At 45.2% G+C, this 16,355-nt stretch overlaps 3 protein-coding genes across 5 annotated transcripts in view; 2 read left to right on the top strand and 1 right to left on the bottom strand.

Annotated features, from left to right (window-relative positions):
* Window positions 1–6,483, top strand: part of nrg2b (neuregulin 2b) — a 60,283-nt gene extending 53,800 nt beyond the window's left edge. For both annotated transcript variants that reach the window (XM_047334434.1, XM_047334435.1), the window contains 3 exons: window positions 108–323; window positions 2,345–2,528; window positions 2,958–6,483. In XM_047334434.1, coding sequence (XP_047190390.1) covers window positions 108–323; window positions 2,345–2,528; window positions 2,958–3,440 — 883 coding nt within the window. In that variant the 3' untranslated portion in view covers window positions 3,441–6,483. The remainder of the gene's footprint in view (window positions 1–107; window positions 324–2,344; window positions 2,529–2,957) is intronic.
* Window positions 6,484–7,449: 966 nt separating this feature from the next.
* Window positions 7,450–11,925, top strand: si:dkey-160o24.3 (N-acetyllactosaminide beta-1,3-N-acetylglucosaminyltransferase 2). Its single transcript, XM_035649218.2, has 2 exons — window positions 7,450–7,639; window positions 9,112–11,925. The coding sequence occupies exon 2, from the start codon at window positions 9,116–9,118 to the stop codon at window positions 10,463–10,465; it is 1,350 nt and encodes a 449-aa protein (XP_035505111.1). The 5' UTR covers window positions 7,450–7,639; window positions 9,112–9,115; the 3' UTR covers window positions 10,466–11,925.
* A 103-nt stretch (window positions 11,926–12,028) lies between these two features.
* eif1ad (eukaryotic translation initiation factor 1A domain containing) lies at window positions 12,029–16,036 on the bottom strand. Of its 2 annotated transcripts, none has more exons than XM_035649222.2 (5): window positions 15,901–16,036; window positions 15,154–15,382; window positions 14,963–15,071; window positions 13,780–13,888; window positions 12,029–13,659 (listed from the first exon to the last, which is right to left on the bottom strand). In XM_035649222.2, the coding sequence occupies exons 2-5, from the start codon at window positions 15,238–15,240 to the stop codon at window positions 13,440–13,442; spliced, it is 525 nt and encodes a 174-aa protein (XP_035505115.2). In that variant the 5' UTR covers window positions 15,241–15,382; window positions 15,901–16,036; the 3' UTR covers window positions 12,029–13,439. The 2 variants fall into 2 exon arrangements, with proteins under 2 accessions (XP_035505115.2, XP_035505114.2); XM_035649221.2 differs by having other exon boundaries at window positions 15,154–15,272.
* Between the last annotated feature and the right edge of the window lie 319 nt (window positions 16,037–16,355).

Raw genomic sequence — 16,355 nt, 5'->3', positions numbered from 1 at the left:
AGTGTTTATTCCCCCTCTATATTCTCCTAACCTCTCCGTTTTTTGGGGGGGGCGGCGGGGGGGTTTACCTTCTGAACTTGTTTTCCGCAAACGTCCCACACCTGCAGACACGAGGAGCAGACGTGGAGCATGGAGCGAACAGAGAGCATGAACTCAGACTGCCAGTCGGGTGGGCTGTCCAGCTCCGTGGGAACCAGTAAGTGCAGCAGCCCTGCATGCATGGCGAGGAGGGCCGCCCACTGGGGCTGCGCGGACACCTCCGGGCCAGGAATGCAGTACGGGGATTCTTACGACTCACTAAGGGACTCGCCTCACAGCGACAGGTAGGGGAGCTGGTACTGTGTGTGTGTGTGTTGTGTGGTGTGTGGTGTGTGTGTGTGTGTGTGTGTGTGGTGAAGGTGGCCTCTGGACTCTGCCTCTGCTCATCACTCTCCAACACTTGCTCACTCTCTTTGTGTAAACTAACTGCCCCAACTGGCAGTTAGTATTTATGTATTTTTACCTCTGCCAAGGAGGTTACATTATGATTTCACCCCTGTCCATTAGATTGTTAGTCAATTTGTTTGTTTGTGGGTTGATTGGTTTGATTGACAGCAGGATTACTACAAAAATATTTTACTGCTGAATGCATCTCCATGAAATTTGTTGGAAGGATGGGACATGGGCCAAGAAAGAACCTGTTACATTTTTCCGCAGGTCCACACAAAAAGGTGAATCGAAGAATAGTTTATTTTCACTTTCTTTAACATTGCAAGATAGGCCGTCCTCTAAATGTGCCTGATATTTTTCATTCCATGGCAAAAATTGAATGGGTTCCTTCTTGGTTCATGTCCCATCCTTCCACCAAGTTTTGTGGAAATCTGTGATGTAGTTTTTGCATAATCCTGCTGATAAACAAACAAACCAAATGCTGTAATAATTTATTGATCTTGATGAAAAAAAGGCTGGCATATTTAGAGAGCAGATCTATGAGTGGGTATAGTTTGGTTTGGCTTGATTGGAGTTAAGGAGACTTTTGGGCCTTTGCTGAGATTTGCGCTCTACCGAGTGACATTCTAGTTCAATATGAAGGAATTCATCGCCCTGATATTGTTAATTGTAATTTATAAATCTGTGCTATCCTGGGACCTAAATATGAAGTGGTTGGAGAGGTATTGGAATCAAAGAATATTTGTCAAATAGAGCCCCCGCCGTTGTTTCATTACTATCATTCTGTCAAGTTCAGACATTAAGGAGTCATTTATTTTTGACTGTTGTAAATAACTTTGGTGTTCCTCCTAACTTCATTCCATTTAGTCCTTTAATCCGACGTGTCACTGACTGACATTTTGTTGCTCAATATTAGACTCATTTTGAGTAACTGAGTGAAGTTTCTGTCCACTGTTTTCCACATTAAATAACCTCTGAATGATAGAAGCATGATCAGTTTGAGAGAAATATTGTAAACCATTTTATTTTGAAAGCGACTCAACTGTCACTGCTGTGATTCTTATACGATTTCCGATAGATTTGAATGCAACAAATGTTTAATTCACAAATAGTGTAAATGATGTTGGTGCTGAATTGACTCGCTGAGGTGCAGCACTCACAGGCTTCATGTAGCTGTGGCTCATGCACAGTGGTGTTTTTGTAATTTGACAGAGTGTGTGGCGAGGTGTTTGAAGGTGACATATAATTCTCATATTCAGGTTCATACTTTTAATTTGTGTTACCACTTGAAAAGGTTTACATGCTCTAATGATCAGAAAAGGCATCAGTGTCCTCTCACAGCCCATTCCTGCAGCTCCTCTTTTCACCCTCTGTCTAAAACGCATGGCTTTCTTTTAGCCCCGCCTCCTGATTAACCCCAGTCTGCTCTGATTGGCCAACTGGCCCAGTTTGTTGTGATTGGTCAACAGCTCTCAAAACATCAACTTTATCACTTTCACTTCATGATGAAAAAAGTGGAAACACTGACATTGTGTGATGGCCCTTTGACTGACCTGGCCAACCTTTTATTTTCAAAAAATTCTGGTGATGTGCACAGTCATTGGCAATCAAACCACTGTCCCTTAGTACAAAATTAAAATACATATGAAATGCAATGTTGCAGTTGAATAATGATGCATCCTGATACTCTCCAACAGTCCCTTTTCTATCTTTTGTCGTAAAGCATTACAGAGCAACACAGCAGGTAAACAGTGAAGTGAGAGCATGTGTTTCAAACAGCTTGCTGACCACTCAGATCTGTCTTTTTGTCAAGCAGATTGTTTTGTCATCAATGTGGAAAAAAGGTGTGTTTGCTCCAAGGGTACCTTTGTTGTAACTCGTATAAGTACAAAAATCTTTTATTTCTCCGATCCAGGTACGTGTCAGCGCTGACCACGCCGGCGCGTCTGTCTCCAGTGGAGTTCCACTATCCCCCGTTGCCGCCCCACGTGCCCACCTTCCAGATCACCTCGCCCAACACAAGCCACGCCCTCTCCCTGCCGCCCGCTGCTGCTGCCTACCACAGAGAGGACGACCAGCCGCTGCTGCGATGCCCAGATGTATGTTGGTAGAGATATCACACGCTGTTCATACATCACAAGGCTGTCATAGGTGAAGGTGACAACATGCCATCAGTTGTTGTTTTTTTACTGTCAACAAATATAATTGAAAGTTTGGCAACTTCCCTTACGTGTCTGTGGTGCTCAGCCCCAGGGTCTATTCACTTCCACACTGATACAATAAAACCATTTACAGACTTTGAAAAAATTATGATGATGATAATGTCATCCAATGCAACAGTGTGGCTTACAAGTGTGTTTATAATAGTTTGGAACAACAATGGAGCTCTGTGGCACAGAGGAATACTTCTGTACATCATACAATGTAGTTCCTTTGAGCAAATCACTGACGAACATACAAGTTCAATATAAATACTGTTCAGTGAGATGATGTAACAAGTCCTCTACTCGCTCTGTTCCGTGTTTCAGGATGGAAGTTTATATAGGCAGCCTAGGCGTCCGCGGCGACCTTACCTGACGGAGAGCACAGGAAGTCTGCCCTCCAGCCCCTACCGTCTCCCTGACGACGAGGCCTACGAGACCACACAGGAGTACGCCTCATCGAGGGAACCCATCCGGAGCCGGCGCCGCCCGCGACGCAACCGCCTCAACGGACACATCTCCCAGCGGGCAGGCCTACGGGACTACAGCTCACAGAGCTTTAGCCAGTCAGAGGAGGAGGAAGAGGAGGAGGAGGAGGAGGAGGAGGAGGACGCTCAAGGGGAGAGTACACCTTTCCTTAGTATGCAGAACATGAACATGGACACGCCCCTATCGGTCCCGGGTTTCCGCTCGACCTCTGGCGCGGACACACGGACTCACCGCGGGCCTAGTCGGCCGGGGACACGCAGCAACGGGCAGAGCCGCGGCTCCCAGTCGCAGCGCTCCAAGGCTGACAACATGCCCCTTTAAGACTTAACCTCCCCCCCACACCCACTCATACACCCCTGCCACCCCCTTCCACCTCACACACCCCCTTCCTCCTACACACAACCAGTGGACTAGAGACCTGCACCTAGGAGAAATATTTTTATTTTGTATAACAGACAGATATTCTAAACAAATGAAATATTTATTTTCATTTCAGCAAAAATTGTCTACTAGCTAACAGCAAAGACTTTTTTTATAATGTGGGGGGGGATATTTATATGTAAAGTTTTTTGATTTACAGCATTATGAGAGATGAAAAAATAAGAGAATTACGTGCCAATTTTTTCACGAGTTAGATAAATAGAATAATATTGTGGTGCCTTTTGCTGTATGCTGAAGTCGGAGGTCCCATTGAGTTTTTGTAGCCTTTCTTATAAAGACTCCTCGTTTTTATATAGAGACCAACCCTCTTCCTTCCTTTTGCTTTGGTTTTCTCTCTGATTTGGGATCTTCCTCTTTTTGAACTGTGATCTGATTATGTCATCATGCAATATCGATTCCTCCTGTGTAAAAGGTGTCTGTTTACATGAGTATGATCCATGCGATGCGCTCGTTTCACAGGGACATCTGGTCACCGACACAACCACTTGTGTGGGGTCGTTTTCTCTGAGGATTTTTGAAAGAATCTTTCCAGACGAGCCCACATTGGTCATTTGTGTCCTCGTTTGCTGCCCGTCAGTCATCTGTGGTTCTGTTCCGTGAAAACAAGAAGAGTGTTAGGGAGTAGCTGAGGGAAAGTGACGATTCCGCTGTAGGTGTTCAGGGTGCTGCCATGACATTGGTAGTGTTTGCAGTGTGTGTTTCTGTGTGTGTGTGTGTGTGTGTGTGTGTGTTTGTGTTCTGTGTGTGTGTGTGTGTGTGTGTGTGTGTGTGTGTGTGTTTGTGTTCAGTGTGTGTGTGTGTGTGTTTGTGTTCAGTGTGTGTGTGTGTGTGTGTGTGTGTGTGTGTGTATGTTTGTGTGTGTTTGTGTGTGTTTGTGTGTGTGTGCATCATAAAGGCTCATTTGGTTGGCGCCACCATTCACCGTGGAGAGTGTGGTCCCTTGTCGGACTGACACGCTCCTCCCACCAATCCTCACGCTGCCAGAAGCTCCATTGCACTGTAAGAACCTCCCCCATTGGCCAGGGAGCTGCCGATCCAAACCGAAACCCAACCAGTCCAGTTGTAATCCAGCCTGACTCTGGCCTCCCGTGGACTCTGCCCAGTCCGCCCGTTTCCTATGCCAGCAGCTTAGAGCCGCACTGTGTCTCAGGACTTCCCCATCACACCACAGCCAAAAGACTCAAAACAGAGAGAGCTCGTCATCTCAGTCGCAGTTCAGTCCGCAGGCCAGATCAACGTCCACTCACTCTCCTCCTCTCCGTCTGTCCGTCAGGTCTGTTGCGTTCACTCGTGGCCATGATTAAGGGAGCATGGGTAAAAACTCTTGGGATCAGAAAGGAAATTCAGTTGCTTTTAAAAAAAGAAAAAGAAAAGAAAAGTCATTTTTTCTTCAAACGGTCGTGTGCATGTGTGTAAGTGGGCATGTGTGTAGCTGCGTGTGGGTCACCGTGATGATGTGGATCAAAAAAACTTGGAGACCACGTCTGTCTGCTCTGATGCGGGGGAGGGGGTAGCTGGGAATTCTGGGGTCCCCCCAAGAGGAGGATATTGCTCTGGGTCCCCCCTATTCTTTTTAAACTAATATAGTCCTACTGGAAACTTAGTGGGCCCCCTCCAGCTGTGGGCCCCAAGAACCGCCACCACTTCTCGCCCCAGTAGCGAAGCCACTGTTCCGATTGGGAAAATCGCTCGCAGGTCGCCGCGTGCAGGTTCACTCCAACAGAGGGCGAGTTTCTGAGTCGTATTCTAATTTTACTTGAGCTCACAGCCAAATGGTGGTATATGAAAATACTGATTACTGCATCCTTGATTTGCATTCCTATACCTTTTATTGATTGAACTTCTTTTTGCTTGGTCATATTGACTGAATGATCTGTCACGTGTCTGTCTCTCCCCACATCACCTGGCCCCTCTCCTTCATGTCCCTTCACCCCCGTATCGACCTTCAGACACAACTAGCAGAGACGGATTTAGGCCCCATCTCCAGACGAGTACGCTGAGCAGCGCGCCGACAGTTGGCTGATCGTCTCGGAAACTCTTCCACCTCAAATATACATCAGGTTAAGAGACCCCTATCAACCTCGCTGAGGAAAATAATATTGTCAGATACAATTCGTGTCCCTATTAGAGTTCATTTTTGTGTGTTTTTTGTTTGTTTTCTGTTCTCGCACAGAAGATGCATGGATCACAGATATAGAAAAGTATCTTAAAAATGACAAAGAGCCCCCGCAGATTCAGGGGGAATCATACTAGAAATATATAAAAACATTATTTGGGTTCCTGGCCCAGATGTCTGGCTAGTTTTGTCTTACTATCACTGTAATCAATCTGGGATTTGCAATGTGGAAATACCGCAAGTGAGGGTAGTGTGCTTCTAGAGCTAGTTGAAATGTTAACATCGACCCCTCCCCCCCTCTTTCTCCTCACACGCACTCCCCCCTCAACCTTTACATAGATGCACACATTTTGCACATATACTGACATGCATAATGATATACATAAAGCACACACGCGCACACACACACACACAGACACACACACACACACAAACACACATACACACATAAAGTCATGTTTGTGTTCGTCAAGCGGTTTGCCTTTGTCTTTTTTTACCTGCTGACTCCCTCACTCCTACATCCCCGCCCCATCTCCCCCCCCCCCCCCCCCCTGCATGTCCTAGTGGTACTGGTAGTTGGGTGCATGGAAAAAGCAGCAAGCAAATCGTTTTTCCACTCGGTGAAAAAATAAAAATGTGTCTTCATTTTAACATTCAGCAATAAAATCCCCTTCTCCTCATGTTCATCATTCTTGGAATATGCTAGAAGATTTTTTGCAAGTTTTATCCAAAACATACGACTTGTAAAAGAAGAAAAACTCCAAAACCACCCCTTCATATGAAAAATAAAACTTTATTCCTACAGTTTTGAAACAGTCCTGTCATCTTTGTTAAAAAAAAGGAAAAACTGTTGTTTGTTTTTGTTTTTTTGTTTACAGATTTTGTTTTTGGTGTGGTGATGAAATCAAGACATTGGAAGTGTTGGAAATGGCATTAGTGTCGACATATTGACCTCAAATCACAATTTTGTTAACTTTAAGTGACGGACCCGAAAAGACCCCGGGTCCGTCTCCAAAAAGTGTTTAGCCACCAGGACGTCCCCATGATTTAGACTTTCATATTATTCATCCCTGAGATTATTCAGGATCCATCTGAAGGAACAACAGTGGCGCGTTGAGACGCTCGCTGTGGCAGTGCAGCGCTGTTCCAAAATGAGTTTTAGAAAATGTGCTAGAAAAATGACAAATAGCACACACTGTTACAGTTTCAAATAGAAACCAGCAACATCTCTTTGTTACGTGTGAGCCCAGATCTGCCCCCGGGTGAGTGTTGGGCAGTTTTGGGAGCCTCCCATCAATGAAACCCACGGTAAGTTTCATGTTTATGCTCACCTGCATTCCACACATACCCAGGCCCCCAGTATGTGTGAGGGGGGGGGGGGGGGGGGGCTGCTCACCCGCCAAAGGGGTCTGTGTTAAAAAGCCACCAGACCTGTTCTGTGTAAGTGTCACTCAACATCTGGGTTGAAGACGGCACATGGACGCGTAGGTCGACATTATATAGACGAACAACAACTAATCTCACTCGTATGCAGTGGAGAAGGGACCGGAGAGCAGTTGCATCAACATCATGCCAATAAGAAATATGAGAGGCTAAATGTTTCCTTCATATATGCATTTGGCCCTCGCCGGACAGGTTTTTGTGTTTCCCCCTGTCTGTGGCCGACATGTAAATCCTGTTTGTTCTCTTTCTGTCAGGAGGTGTAACCCTTGTGCACACATCTGACTGTCTGTGTATTTTAGATGAAGCTTTGTTGCCACATGAGTTTGGGCTTAAGAAAAAGAACACCCTTCTTGACTGATCAATCAATTTGATCCGGATTACACCATTTGCTCCTGCCAGAGAGGGACTCCTCTTTTCTATTTTATTTATTTATTTATTTTTTAAATTAGGTGGTATGGTTATGACGTAGGACCATCGTCTTTGAGTATTAAGTGAATGAGGGCGGCTTCACTAAAAGCAGGTAAGCAAAGAAGAACCGCTGACTCTTCATCTGGATTCCAGCACTGTAAAAGAGGATGAGCTCACACAAAGCAGATTCTTTGAACTGAGGTCATTCGGGTCCTCATCTGTTGATATAGGTTTTTTTCAAATTGCGAACAATTGGCTCTTCTCATTTTTCTCATAATTTGGAATATAGTCAAGTGTGAAAGTTCATCTTTGACTTGTGTTGAGTTTTACCGGTTGTGATGGAATCATGGATGTGGAAGCAAAATCCAGCTATTGGTGAAGACCATGCGATACAATCGAAAAACTCCAAACGCTAAATGGACCTTTTGAGTCTTTTATCCCGCCTCCCACATTCAAATGCAGGCTAATGCTCTCTTATTTCTGACGTATGTTTCGCATACATAAATTCACAACGCATGAAGGACACCGTGGTTTGCGGCTGGAAACCTGTGAAATCACACCCAAATTACATTGAATGTTTACAATGTTTGACGACCATTGTGGGAGCCACGTTACACCACGACGTGCTCATGTCCATGCTTAGTTCAGAACGAGCGCAGTTTATATCTTGTGTAGTACCTTAGGTCTGATAGTTCAGCATGTTGCGGTCACCTTAAGAGAAGTCGCTTATGGCGTTGATGGCCTGGACTTGAAGTATCAAGGTGCCGCAGCGTTGATGCTGACCAGTTCGTTGAGTTGAGATTCAGAAACGGACCGAGCCACACGGTTTTCTTGCCGTAGCATACCCATCTCTACTTTGCTTTGGATTCATCAGTAAGGTTTCACACACTGTGGATTCAATGTTTCGTTCTGCCCCTTACACCGGAGTACTGTCAAAGCTTTTTCCAAACCACGATTGGTGTACACGAGTCCATCCGGGGAAACCAACGAGTCTCAGCTCACACAGATATGTTACAAAAGTCAGAGTCATTTTGTTGTGTTTGAATTCTAAACATAACGGTGATCATTATTCGGCACTTCCGAGGCACTTTTTGTACATGGACAGTGACACAGGAGAATTGACATTTTCATTCCACAAGATAACTCCTGTAGAAAACTGTCCACAGGCTGTTTAATAACACAAAGAACAATAACAGTTCTGTGCATATATAGTAAATAATATCTAATACTATGACGTATGGCGTCTAATATCTCACTTTAAGACAAATATACTGATGTGAAGACTGTTAGTCAACATTAGCAAGGTGCACGTGGTACAATAGCTTTGAAAAAAAGGTTTGTTAATGAAACTGTCTAAATACAGCAGCAATATTTTGAAAAGATAAGTACTTGCCCAATCAATATTACAGAACGTTAAATATGGAAAACTTTAATATAAGGTTGAAGTTTCTCCTCTCTTGTCTTCTTCCTTTCTCACTCAGCTGCACACTCACATTTGACCTTTTTTGTTGGATGCATTCAATGTTTTTTGACACTGTTTTCACCCATTTGCCCAAACTCACACTTGTGCTCGTGTATTTGCAGTGGAATGGCGCTGTGTTTCTGTCGCTGGCGTAACGTGTTACTCTGCGTATGCACCCCATGCATCTGCCTGCTCCTGCTCTTCCTCTATTCTGGTTTGCTGATATGCATGCAAATAAATGACTCGGCGACAGTAACACACTTTGTGGCCTCCGGAACTTTGAGAAGCAGCAGCTTTGGCCCTTTGCCGCAAACTTTCTGGGCGTGCCACTTGCAAGGGGATGCCTTTTGGAACAATCTCCAGCTGGCCATCGACCGCCATCACAACCCCGTCCTGCGTCCCAACAACAGCGACATGGGATTCGAGAATGCAACCCGCTATGAGACCCTACTGAGGCCAAATTCCTCTAATGTTGCGGACCGGAATAGCTCGGGGAGAAACTTTGACAAGCTGCCGCAGCAGATGCAACACTTTGTGAGCCACATGGAAATTAGGGACTACCCAATCCTCATACAGCCAGATGGAGTCTGTGGAGCTGGGGCAAAATATGAAAGGGAGCGCCCGCTTCTTCTCATGGCCATCAAGTCCACAGAGCTGAACTTAGAGAACAGACAGGCCATCCGACGGACCTGGGGCAAAGCGGGTCGGGTGGCAGGACAGAAGGGGAACAGCAGCAGAGGAGCAGAAGGTGGAGCATACGTCCGCAGGGTCTTCCTGCTCGGCAAAGAACCCCCCGAGGGCCTGAATGAAGATTTTCCGGGGTTACTGCGGATGGAGAGTAAACTTTACGGAGACATTCTGCAGTGGGACTTCGAGGACACATTTTTCAACCTCACCTTGAAGGACGTGCTCTTCTGGAGCTGGTTCTCGGGTTCCTGCGGCCGGACTCGCTTTGTCTTTAAGGGAGACGACGATGTCTTCGTCAACACCCCGAAATTGATCACCTACCTCCAGGACCAGCTCAAGGAGCCACAGGCACGCGACACGATGAAAGGCTTCATGGTTGGAAATGTCATAGGTGCAGCCTCGCCCGTCCGAGTCAACAGCTCCAAGTATTTTATCCCTGTCAGCTTCTACAAGGGCCTCTATCCCGCGTATGCAGGTGGCGGAGGGGTGGTGTACTCAAGCCTGTTGACCAAACGTCTACTCAACACGTCGAAAAGGGTTCTCCTGTTCCCCATCGATGACGTCTATGTAGGCATGTGTATGGTCCGGCTGAACCTCTGCCCGAGCCACCATCCTGCCTTCCTCACGTTTGACTTTCCGGCAAAGGAAGAGGAGCAGCCGTGTGCGTACCACAGAGTCCTACTGGTCCACAAACGAAGCCCCAGCGAGATGGTGACACTGTGGGCCGGCCTAAAGAAGACAGCGACGCGGTGTCGGGATGTGCCTCTGAGGAACACGCCACAACACTGATTTATGGAAGAGTTTGACTATCCAAGAGTTATTGCCATGTGAAAATCAGAGCGTGACAAAAAAAGGCGCTCACTGAACGATGTCTGTATTTATGAACTTTTTTTTGTTCTATTCCATATGATCTACGGGGTTATATTTGAATATAGGCCATGAGCTGGATACCCAACCACACCCAACCTCCCAAAGTGATGCAAGGGTCGGAGTATGCTGAAAATGAGTTTGAATGTTACCACTGAAAAAACTTTTGGGATGCACCACCTGTTTCATCTTGCGAGGATGTGCACCCTAAAAATGACCTTTGACACTTCAAACTGTAGTTGATTTCTGTGCTCGTTCTACATGGCTTCCATATGAGCCACTACACCATCAGACCACAAACACGATGGCACAAGCGAAGCACAGTTTAATGCTGGTTCTATGTACGTGTCTAATGTGGATAGATCCCAGGTGACTGGTTGTTACATATTGAGTACATGCACTGTGTCGCAATCAGTGTTCGTGGACTCAATGTTTTTTGATTTTAATAGATAGAATGCTAAAATGCTTGTTTTGGTTCTCTAGTATATTCTTACTCACGCGAACATGTTCGATTTTTACAGCACCAGTGATGACGAGTCATGAATCAGTGAACTAGCTCAGTGATGTGCCTTACTGTCGTCTGTCTGTTACATGATCCACCACAGCCAGCGGTCATACCAGACCAGCTGTGGCTGTTGCAGAAAAATCCTGCTGTCACCTTTTGCACTGAACCGAGTAATGAATTTAACTTTTAATGTGTTTCCCTTTTAAAGTGACAGTCTTGCTTTGTGCAAAATAGTGTGCGCTAATGAGAAGCATGTCCACCGCTGAGGCCAGTGCAATACACACTTTGATTCATCTGATATACAACGGATACATACTAAAACTACTGATGTGATACGATTGATTGATTGATTGATTGACAATAACACATTTCAATTCACCATAATGTGATTCAAGGTGAAACCATACAATACAAGTCCCCAAGTCCGCGTGCCGATGTGTCCTTGGGCAAGACACTTAACCCGAAATTGCCTCCGACGGCTCTTCCGGCAGTGTGTGAATGTGGGGAATGTGACTCGCCCTGTAAAGCGATTCGAGTGGTCAATGAGACTAGGAATGCGCTGTATAAATAAAGTCCCATTTATGGCTAAACATCTCATTTATGCAGTTTCTTTTTCAACGCCTGAAAAAAATTACACACTGACCCTTTAACAAATAGGACATTTCAGCTTTAGTTCACAGCATTATACAAAACTTTTTTTTTTTTTTTAAATGAAGACGGTAATAGATAATGAGGACTTTGAACTTGTGAGTTTGTTTTTTCTGCAGCATGTTGTCTGAGGAAAATGTCACACCTAATGTCAGGTAGACCTGGTTTTACCGGCTTGTAGAATAAATTGCTCAATGGCTTCATGCCAAATATTGTTGAGCTGATCCTTATTTACACATCCCGCCTCTCGGCCAATGTCAGCTGGGATTTGCTCCAGCACCCCCCCCACCAAGAAACCCAGTCAGAGGAAAAGCAGCATAGTGGATACATGGTACTTGTGGAATTTGTTTATTTTCATGAGCATGTTTCAGCACAATTATTCCCATAAGAAAAACGGTTTCTTTGAATGAGAAGTAAAATGAAAGACATTAAAAATGAAAAGTTGAATTCTGTAAGAAAATGTGGTAGTGGTACACTTGAAACATTCTCCAAAGGACTGGTAATACCGGAAAGGTGTTGGAAGTTCTCGCCACACCACACTCCGCTCTGGAAAACCTGAAAGGCATTCCCTCAGAGACATGTTTTCAGGTCAGATATTCAGAAAAAATGTGTATTTTTAATATTAATTTTAAATGTGCCCCAGTCTAGATGGAACCAACACAGTTTCCTTTTAGATTGTATATATTGTTAGAAAGGAATGTAACATCCCTGCCACGTCTTTGGTCTATAAATGTTAAAGTTGGCAACGGCTTTCTGCCTGAAAGTCGGGGGTAAACCAGGTGTCGGCATATAAAGCAGGTTGCAGTGGACGAACAAGTGTCGCTGGCATAAACATTTAAGAAAAAATCTTACACTTTAGATTAAAAAAATGAAGATAACAAATTGACTAAGTGACACGGTTTTGAACTCCAGTGGATGAAAGGCCGGCATGTGACCCACTATTTCTACCACCACCATTTCTAGCCAAAAGAGAGACATGACAGTAAAGTTACATAACTTTTCAAACACTATATATATACACCTTGTGTTTACAGTACAAGGAGAAATTAAATCTCCTAAGAGACAACATGAAGGCCTTTCCCCCTTTTAGACCACTCTAAAGACGACTAAACAGCAGATGAAGTCTAAATAGGTAGATGCTTAAGTGTGTGCGAATGATGAATACTAGAAAAATTATCCTTAAATCTAAAAAAATGTGTGTGTTCCATACTCCTCAATCGAGAAAGTGGAAAAAAAAATAACAGGAATGTATTTACGCAACAGCGACAACAATGGATTCTTCAGAGAGGTGCAATGTATGCGTTTCTATTTATTGTTCTCCCACAGAGGAGACACATAACAGTTTACCTGTTTGCATTAACCTGCAAATATATATCATATTGCCGGCGTATATATATGCACAGGCAACACAGTAGTGGATCCACTGAAGGCCAGGAAGGAAACGAGAGATGAAAGTACAGAATGTCTATCCATCTCTCTCTGTTATATTTTATTGATTCATCTTACAAGTAACACAGACTTTGTCCTTACTTTGCCAGTTCAAGGTCCCTCAGTGAGCCCGGTCACTCAGCGTCTCCGCCTGTCAATCAGCTGCAGAGGGCGCTGCTGCCTGAGCACCAGCACATCACATCAGTCAGTGGTGACAGCAGCAGAGCAGAGCGGACTGTCACACAATTTTCTCAACTCTCGCTCTTGATCGTCCGTGTCCTCGGCGTCCCGCTGTGAACCATTTTTTTCCCTTCCCTATTTGTCCTTATTGTCTTCCTCACTTTTGTCGTCGTCGTCGTCGTCGTCCTCCTCCTCACTCTCGCTGTACTGATAGTTACAGCGGTTGGTGTTGACAAAAAGGTCGCTCTCGTCGTCTTCAGAGTCGCTCGCCCCCTCTTCCTCGTCTTTTTCCTCTGTCCCCTGTGGTTCGCTTGTCTTGTCCGGCGCCGACACCTCCACCATGAACCCCTCTGGCCTGGATATAAATGACGGGAGCATCACGACACGCACACTCAAGGATTAACATCCGACAAAATGAAACTGGTCGTGCGAGGAATCCCTACAGTACGTGTTCTTCGCGCGTGGTGCCACTCACCAGAGCTGTTGCTTTTGCAGATACTGAATGTGATCCTTGTAGAGAATGAAACTGATCTCGGCCTTCACCTTCTCTCCTTCCTCAATTGGATCAACAATCACATAGTCACCTTGAGGACCGGGGAGCGCACACACAATTCATCATTGTTCAAACTTCCATCAAGATTTTCTATGGCAGCAGCAGCAGCATCAGTTAGTCCCAGGGTGTAGGTCAGGCAGTATTCCTGTTTCACTGGTCATGAAGTTTTATTCAGTCAGTTTTATTGGTCTTATTGGTTTTTACAGCTGAATGTAGGAACTTTGGCTTTTGTAAATAAAATTGAGTAACAAATAAATATTTACTGTATGAATTATTGGAATGACCCTGTTAAAAAAAACGTCTGTAGATGATTGTCCAGTGATTCTGTGGCGCTGAGCACATGACGTTTTTCAGCCAGTTCTAAACGATATGTTATCAAACTTCTATTGGTAATATATCAACATCTATTATCATTAAAAAAAAACCACTAAATGCTACAAAATCAAAAGAGCAATGTTTAACTCTGCAGACCAGACCACAATCCCCCACATCTATACACGTGGTGGTAGTTTATGTAAACCCCACAAACGTTGTAGAGATGGTGCAGTGCGGATCTGTCGGGAAAGAGTTTAAGAGGGCGGAGGCTGCCACAACGAATTTCTGGTGCAGGAGATGGGGAGCAGAACTGTGTCTGAACTCTCTTTTTCTAATGAATTAAGACTAATATTGTTCATTTGCATTCAGTTTCTTGGTAAGATACGAACACTTTTTCTCACTATGTGCTGAAGTGTTTTCAGCAATAACCAGGATTTTGGCAAAATTGGCAAACTCTTTGTTTTGAGTGTGTCTGCAGCCTAAATGGTTTTTCCTAATTCAGAGCAGATGTCTTTACCACACTGAAGACATGGCTTCTCTAAACAGCCTGAGAAATGGCATGAACACAAAACTGTCCCCTTTACAAACATTTAGACGTTATCATTTCTATTCAATCAAATCACAATCTGCATTGTAAAGGTATAAACTACTTTGACCGAGGCACCTGAAGGGGATATCAGCTCAGCGCAGATTCTCTCACTTGGTCTAGTGAGCAGCTGCTGATCGATACCGTATGATCTCTGTGACACTCCATCATATTACATCTACACATCTCGGTCCAGGAAGTTACCTCTCTTGATCCAGAGGTTCTTGCGGAACTTGGTGGGCATGCTCACCAGGAAGGTCTCGCCCAGAGCCGTGACCGTTTCGTGGAGGTTGTTGCCACGGCTACCGGTAACCTACGGGTGCACAGGAAGAGGATGGAGACACACTCGACACACCTTGTCCTGCTGTGTGTGGTGAGTCGTGAACGTAGCTCACCTTCACGATCTGCTGGTTCTCTGTGGGCGTGACGAAGTCCCCGAGGGCCTCCTTCACCACGTGTTTGCGTTTGGTGGCCTGGGACATTGTAAACGCTGAGCTCCGGGTGCCGTCGCCAGCTGAGGAGAGAGGGGGGAGGTGTGTGTGGTCAGAGAGCAGGTTTGAGGAGGAGATGTCCGTCCCGACTCTTCGGATGTTTAGTCTAGTTGCGAGGTCGGTTGCCCTTTGCCTGAATGTATGGACACAGAGACGGAGCGTTTCTATGGAGACAGCCATTACGTCTGTGAGATGACGACACACGTGATTCACTCTGACTGGGCTAGGGAGGTTCTAGGGATGCGACGGCACTGACCACCTGGTGATCTGCAAGAGAACGAGCCATCCCCTCAACATATTAATATAAACCCTTCTGCCTAAGACAGCCACGATCTCCTTGTTTCTGATTCAGTGTCGCTTCTTCATTACACTGCTAGGCTGTGGACAACTGATAAGCCGGAAACACGTGAACTCAGAACATGCACGTCGATTATAACTTGATCGACGTGCATAAACCTTCGGCGACCTCGGGTGTTTTCGGTGATGGCTGGACTGATGACAGCGGCTCACGTCCCCTCACTTCACTCTGCTGCGTAGGCTACAACACGTTAGCGCGCAGTTACCCGCGTGCAATTAGCACGGACGTGAACGAGTAGTTGAGCTAAGCTAACAGCAGGGAGCTCAACACGCACAAGTAGGTTACGTAAGTACCGTGAAAGAGAGAAGAGTGACCGTGATCCCTCGAAGCGCAATGTTTGTCCGGAAAAGTTTGACACGTTGGATCGTTTTATCAGTAAACCGGAGCCGCATGCGTCTGACAACAACAGCGAGTGTTGCACTTCCGGTGTCCTCTGGTCCTCTCCTTTTCAAAGTAAGAGCCGCAGTCTACGTGTATTTAATCGGTGGGAGCCATGTATTGAAGGTTTAATATTATAATCACGTTTGTGTTGCAATTTAACCGTCCCACTTGCTATTTATTGTCTGTCTATATTAGTAGAACACGACTAGTTATTATTTCTTAGACTTTACTACTCAACGCAGGACTATTGCTTCCGGGTCGGCGCTTTGCACTGTGGGAAATGGAGTTTTTGTTTACGCTCGGTCTGAGCAACGTTCAAGAACGTCAGCGTTCATTGAAGCGTCTATTCTCACATTGTACTTCATCA

Source organism: Scophthalmus maximus, chromosome 9 (genome assembly GCF_022379125.1).
Source record: "Scophthalmus maximus strain ysfricsl-2021 chromosome 9, ASM2237912v1, whole genome shotgun sequence".
Taxonomy (NCBI): Eukaryota; Metazoa; Chordata; class Actinopteri; order Pleuronectiformes; family Scophthalmidae; genus Scophthalmus; species Scophthalmus maximus.
The sequence above is the reverse complement of the archived record's forward strand: the minus strand, read 5'-3'. Positions and strand labels throughout refer to the sequence as shown.

What these genes read in the sequence shown, in the direction of transcription:
- eif1ad (XM_035649222.2), bottom strand. Translation starts at nt 15,240, where the DNA reads ATGTCCCAGGCCACCAAACGCAAACACGTGGTGAAGGAGGCCCTCGGG. An exon ending in AGAACCAGCAGATCGTGAAG is followed by an intron (nt 15,072 to 15,153) that starts GTGAGCTACGTT and finishes GTGCACCCGTAG; the next exon opens with GTTACCGGTAGCCGTGGCAA. An exon ending in GAACCTCTGGATCAAGAGAG is followed by an intron (nt 13,889 to 14,962) that starts GTAACTTCCTGG and finishes CCGGTCCTCAAG; the next exon opens with GTGACTATGTGATTGTTGAT.
- si:dkey-160o24.3 (XM_035649218.2), top strand. Translation starts at nt 9,116, where the DNA reads ATGGCGCTGTGTTTCTGTCGCTGGCGTAACGTGTTACTCTGCGTATGC.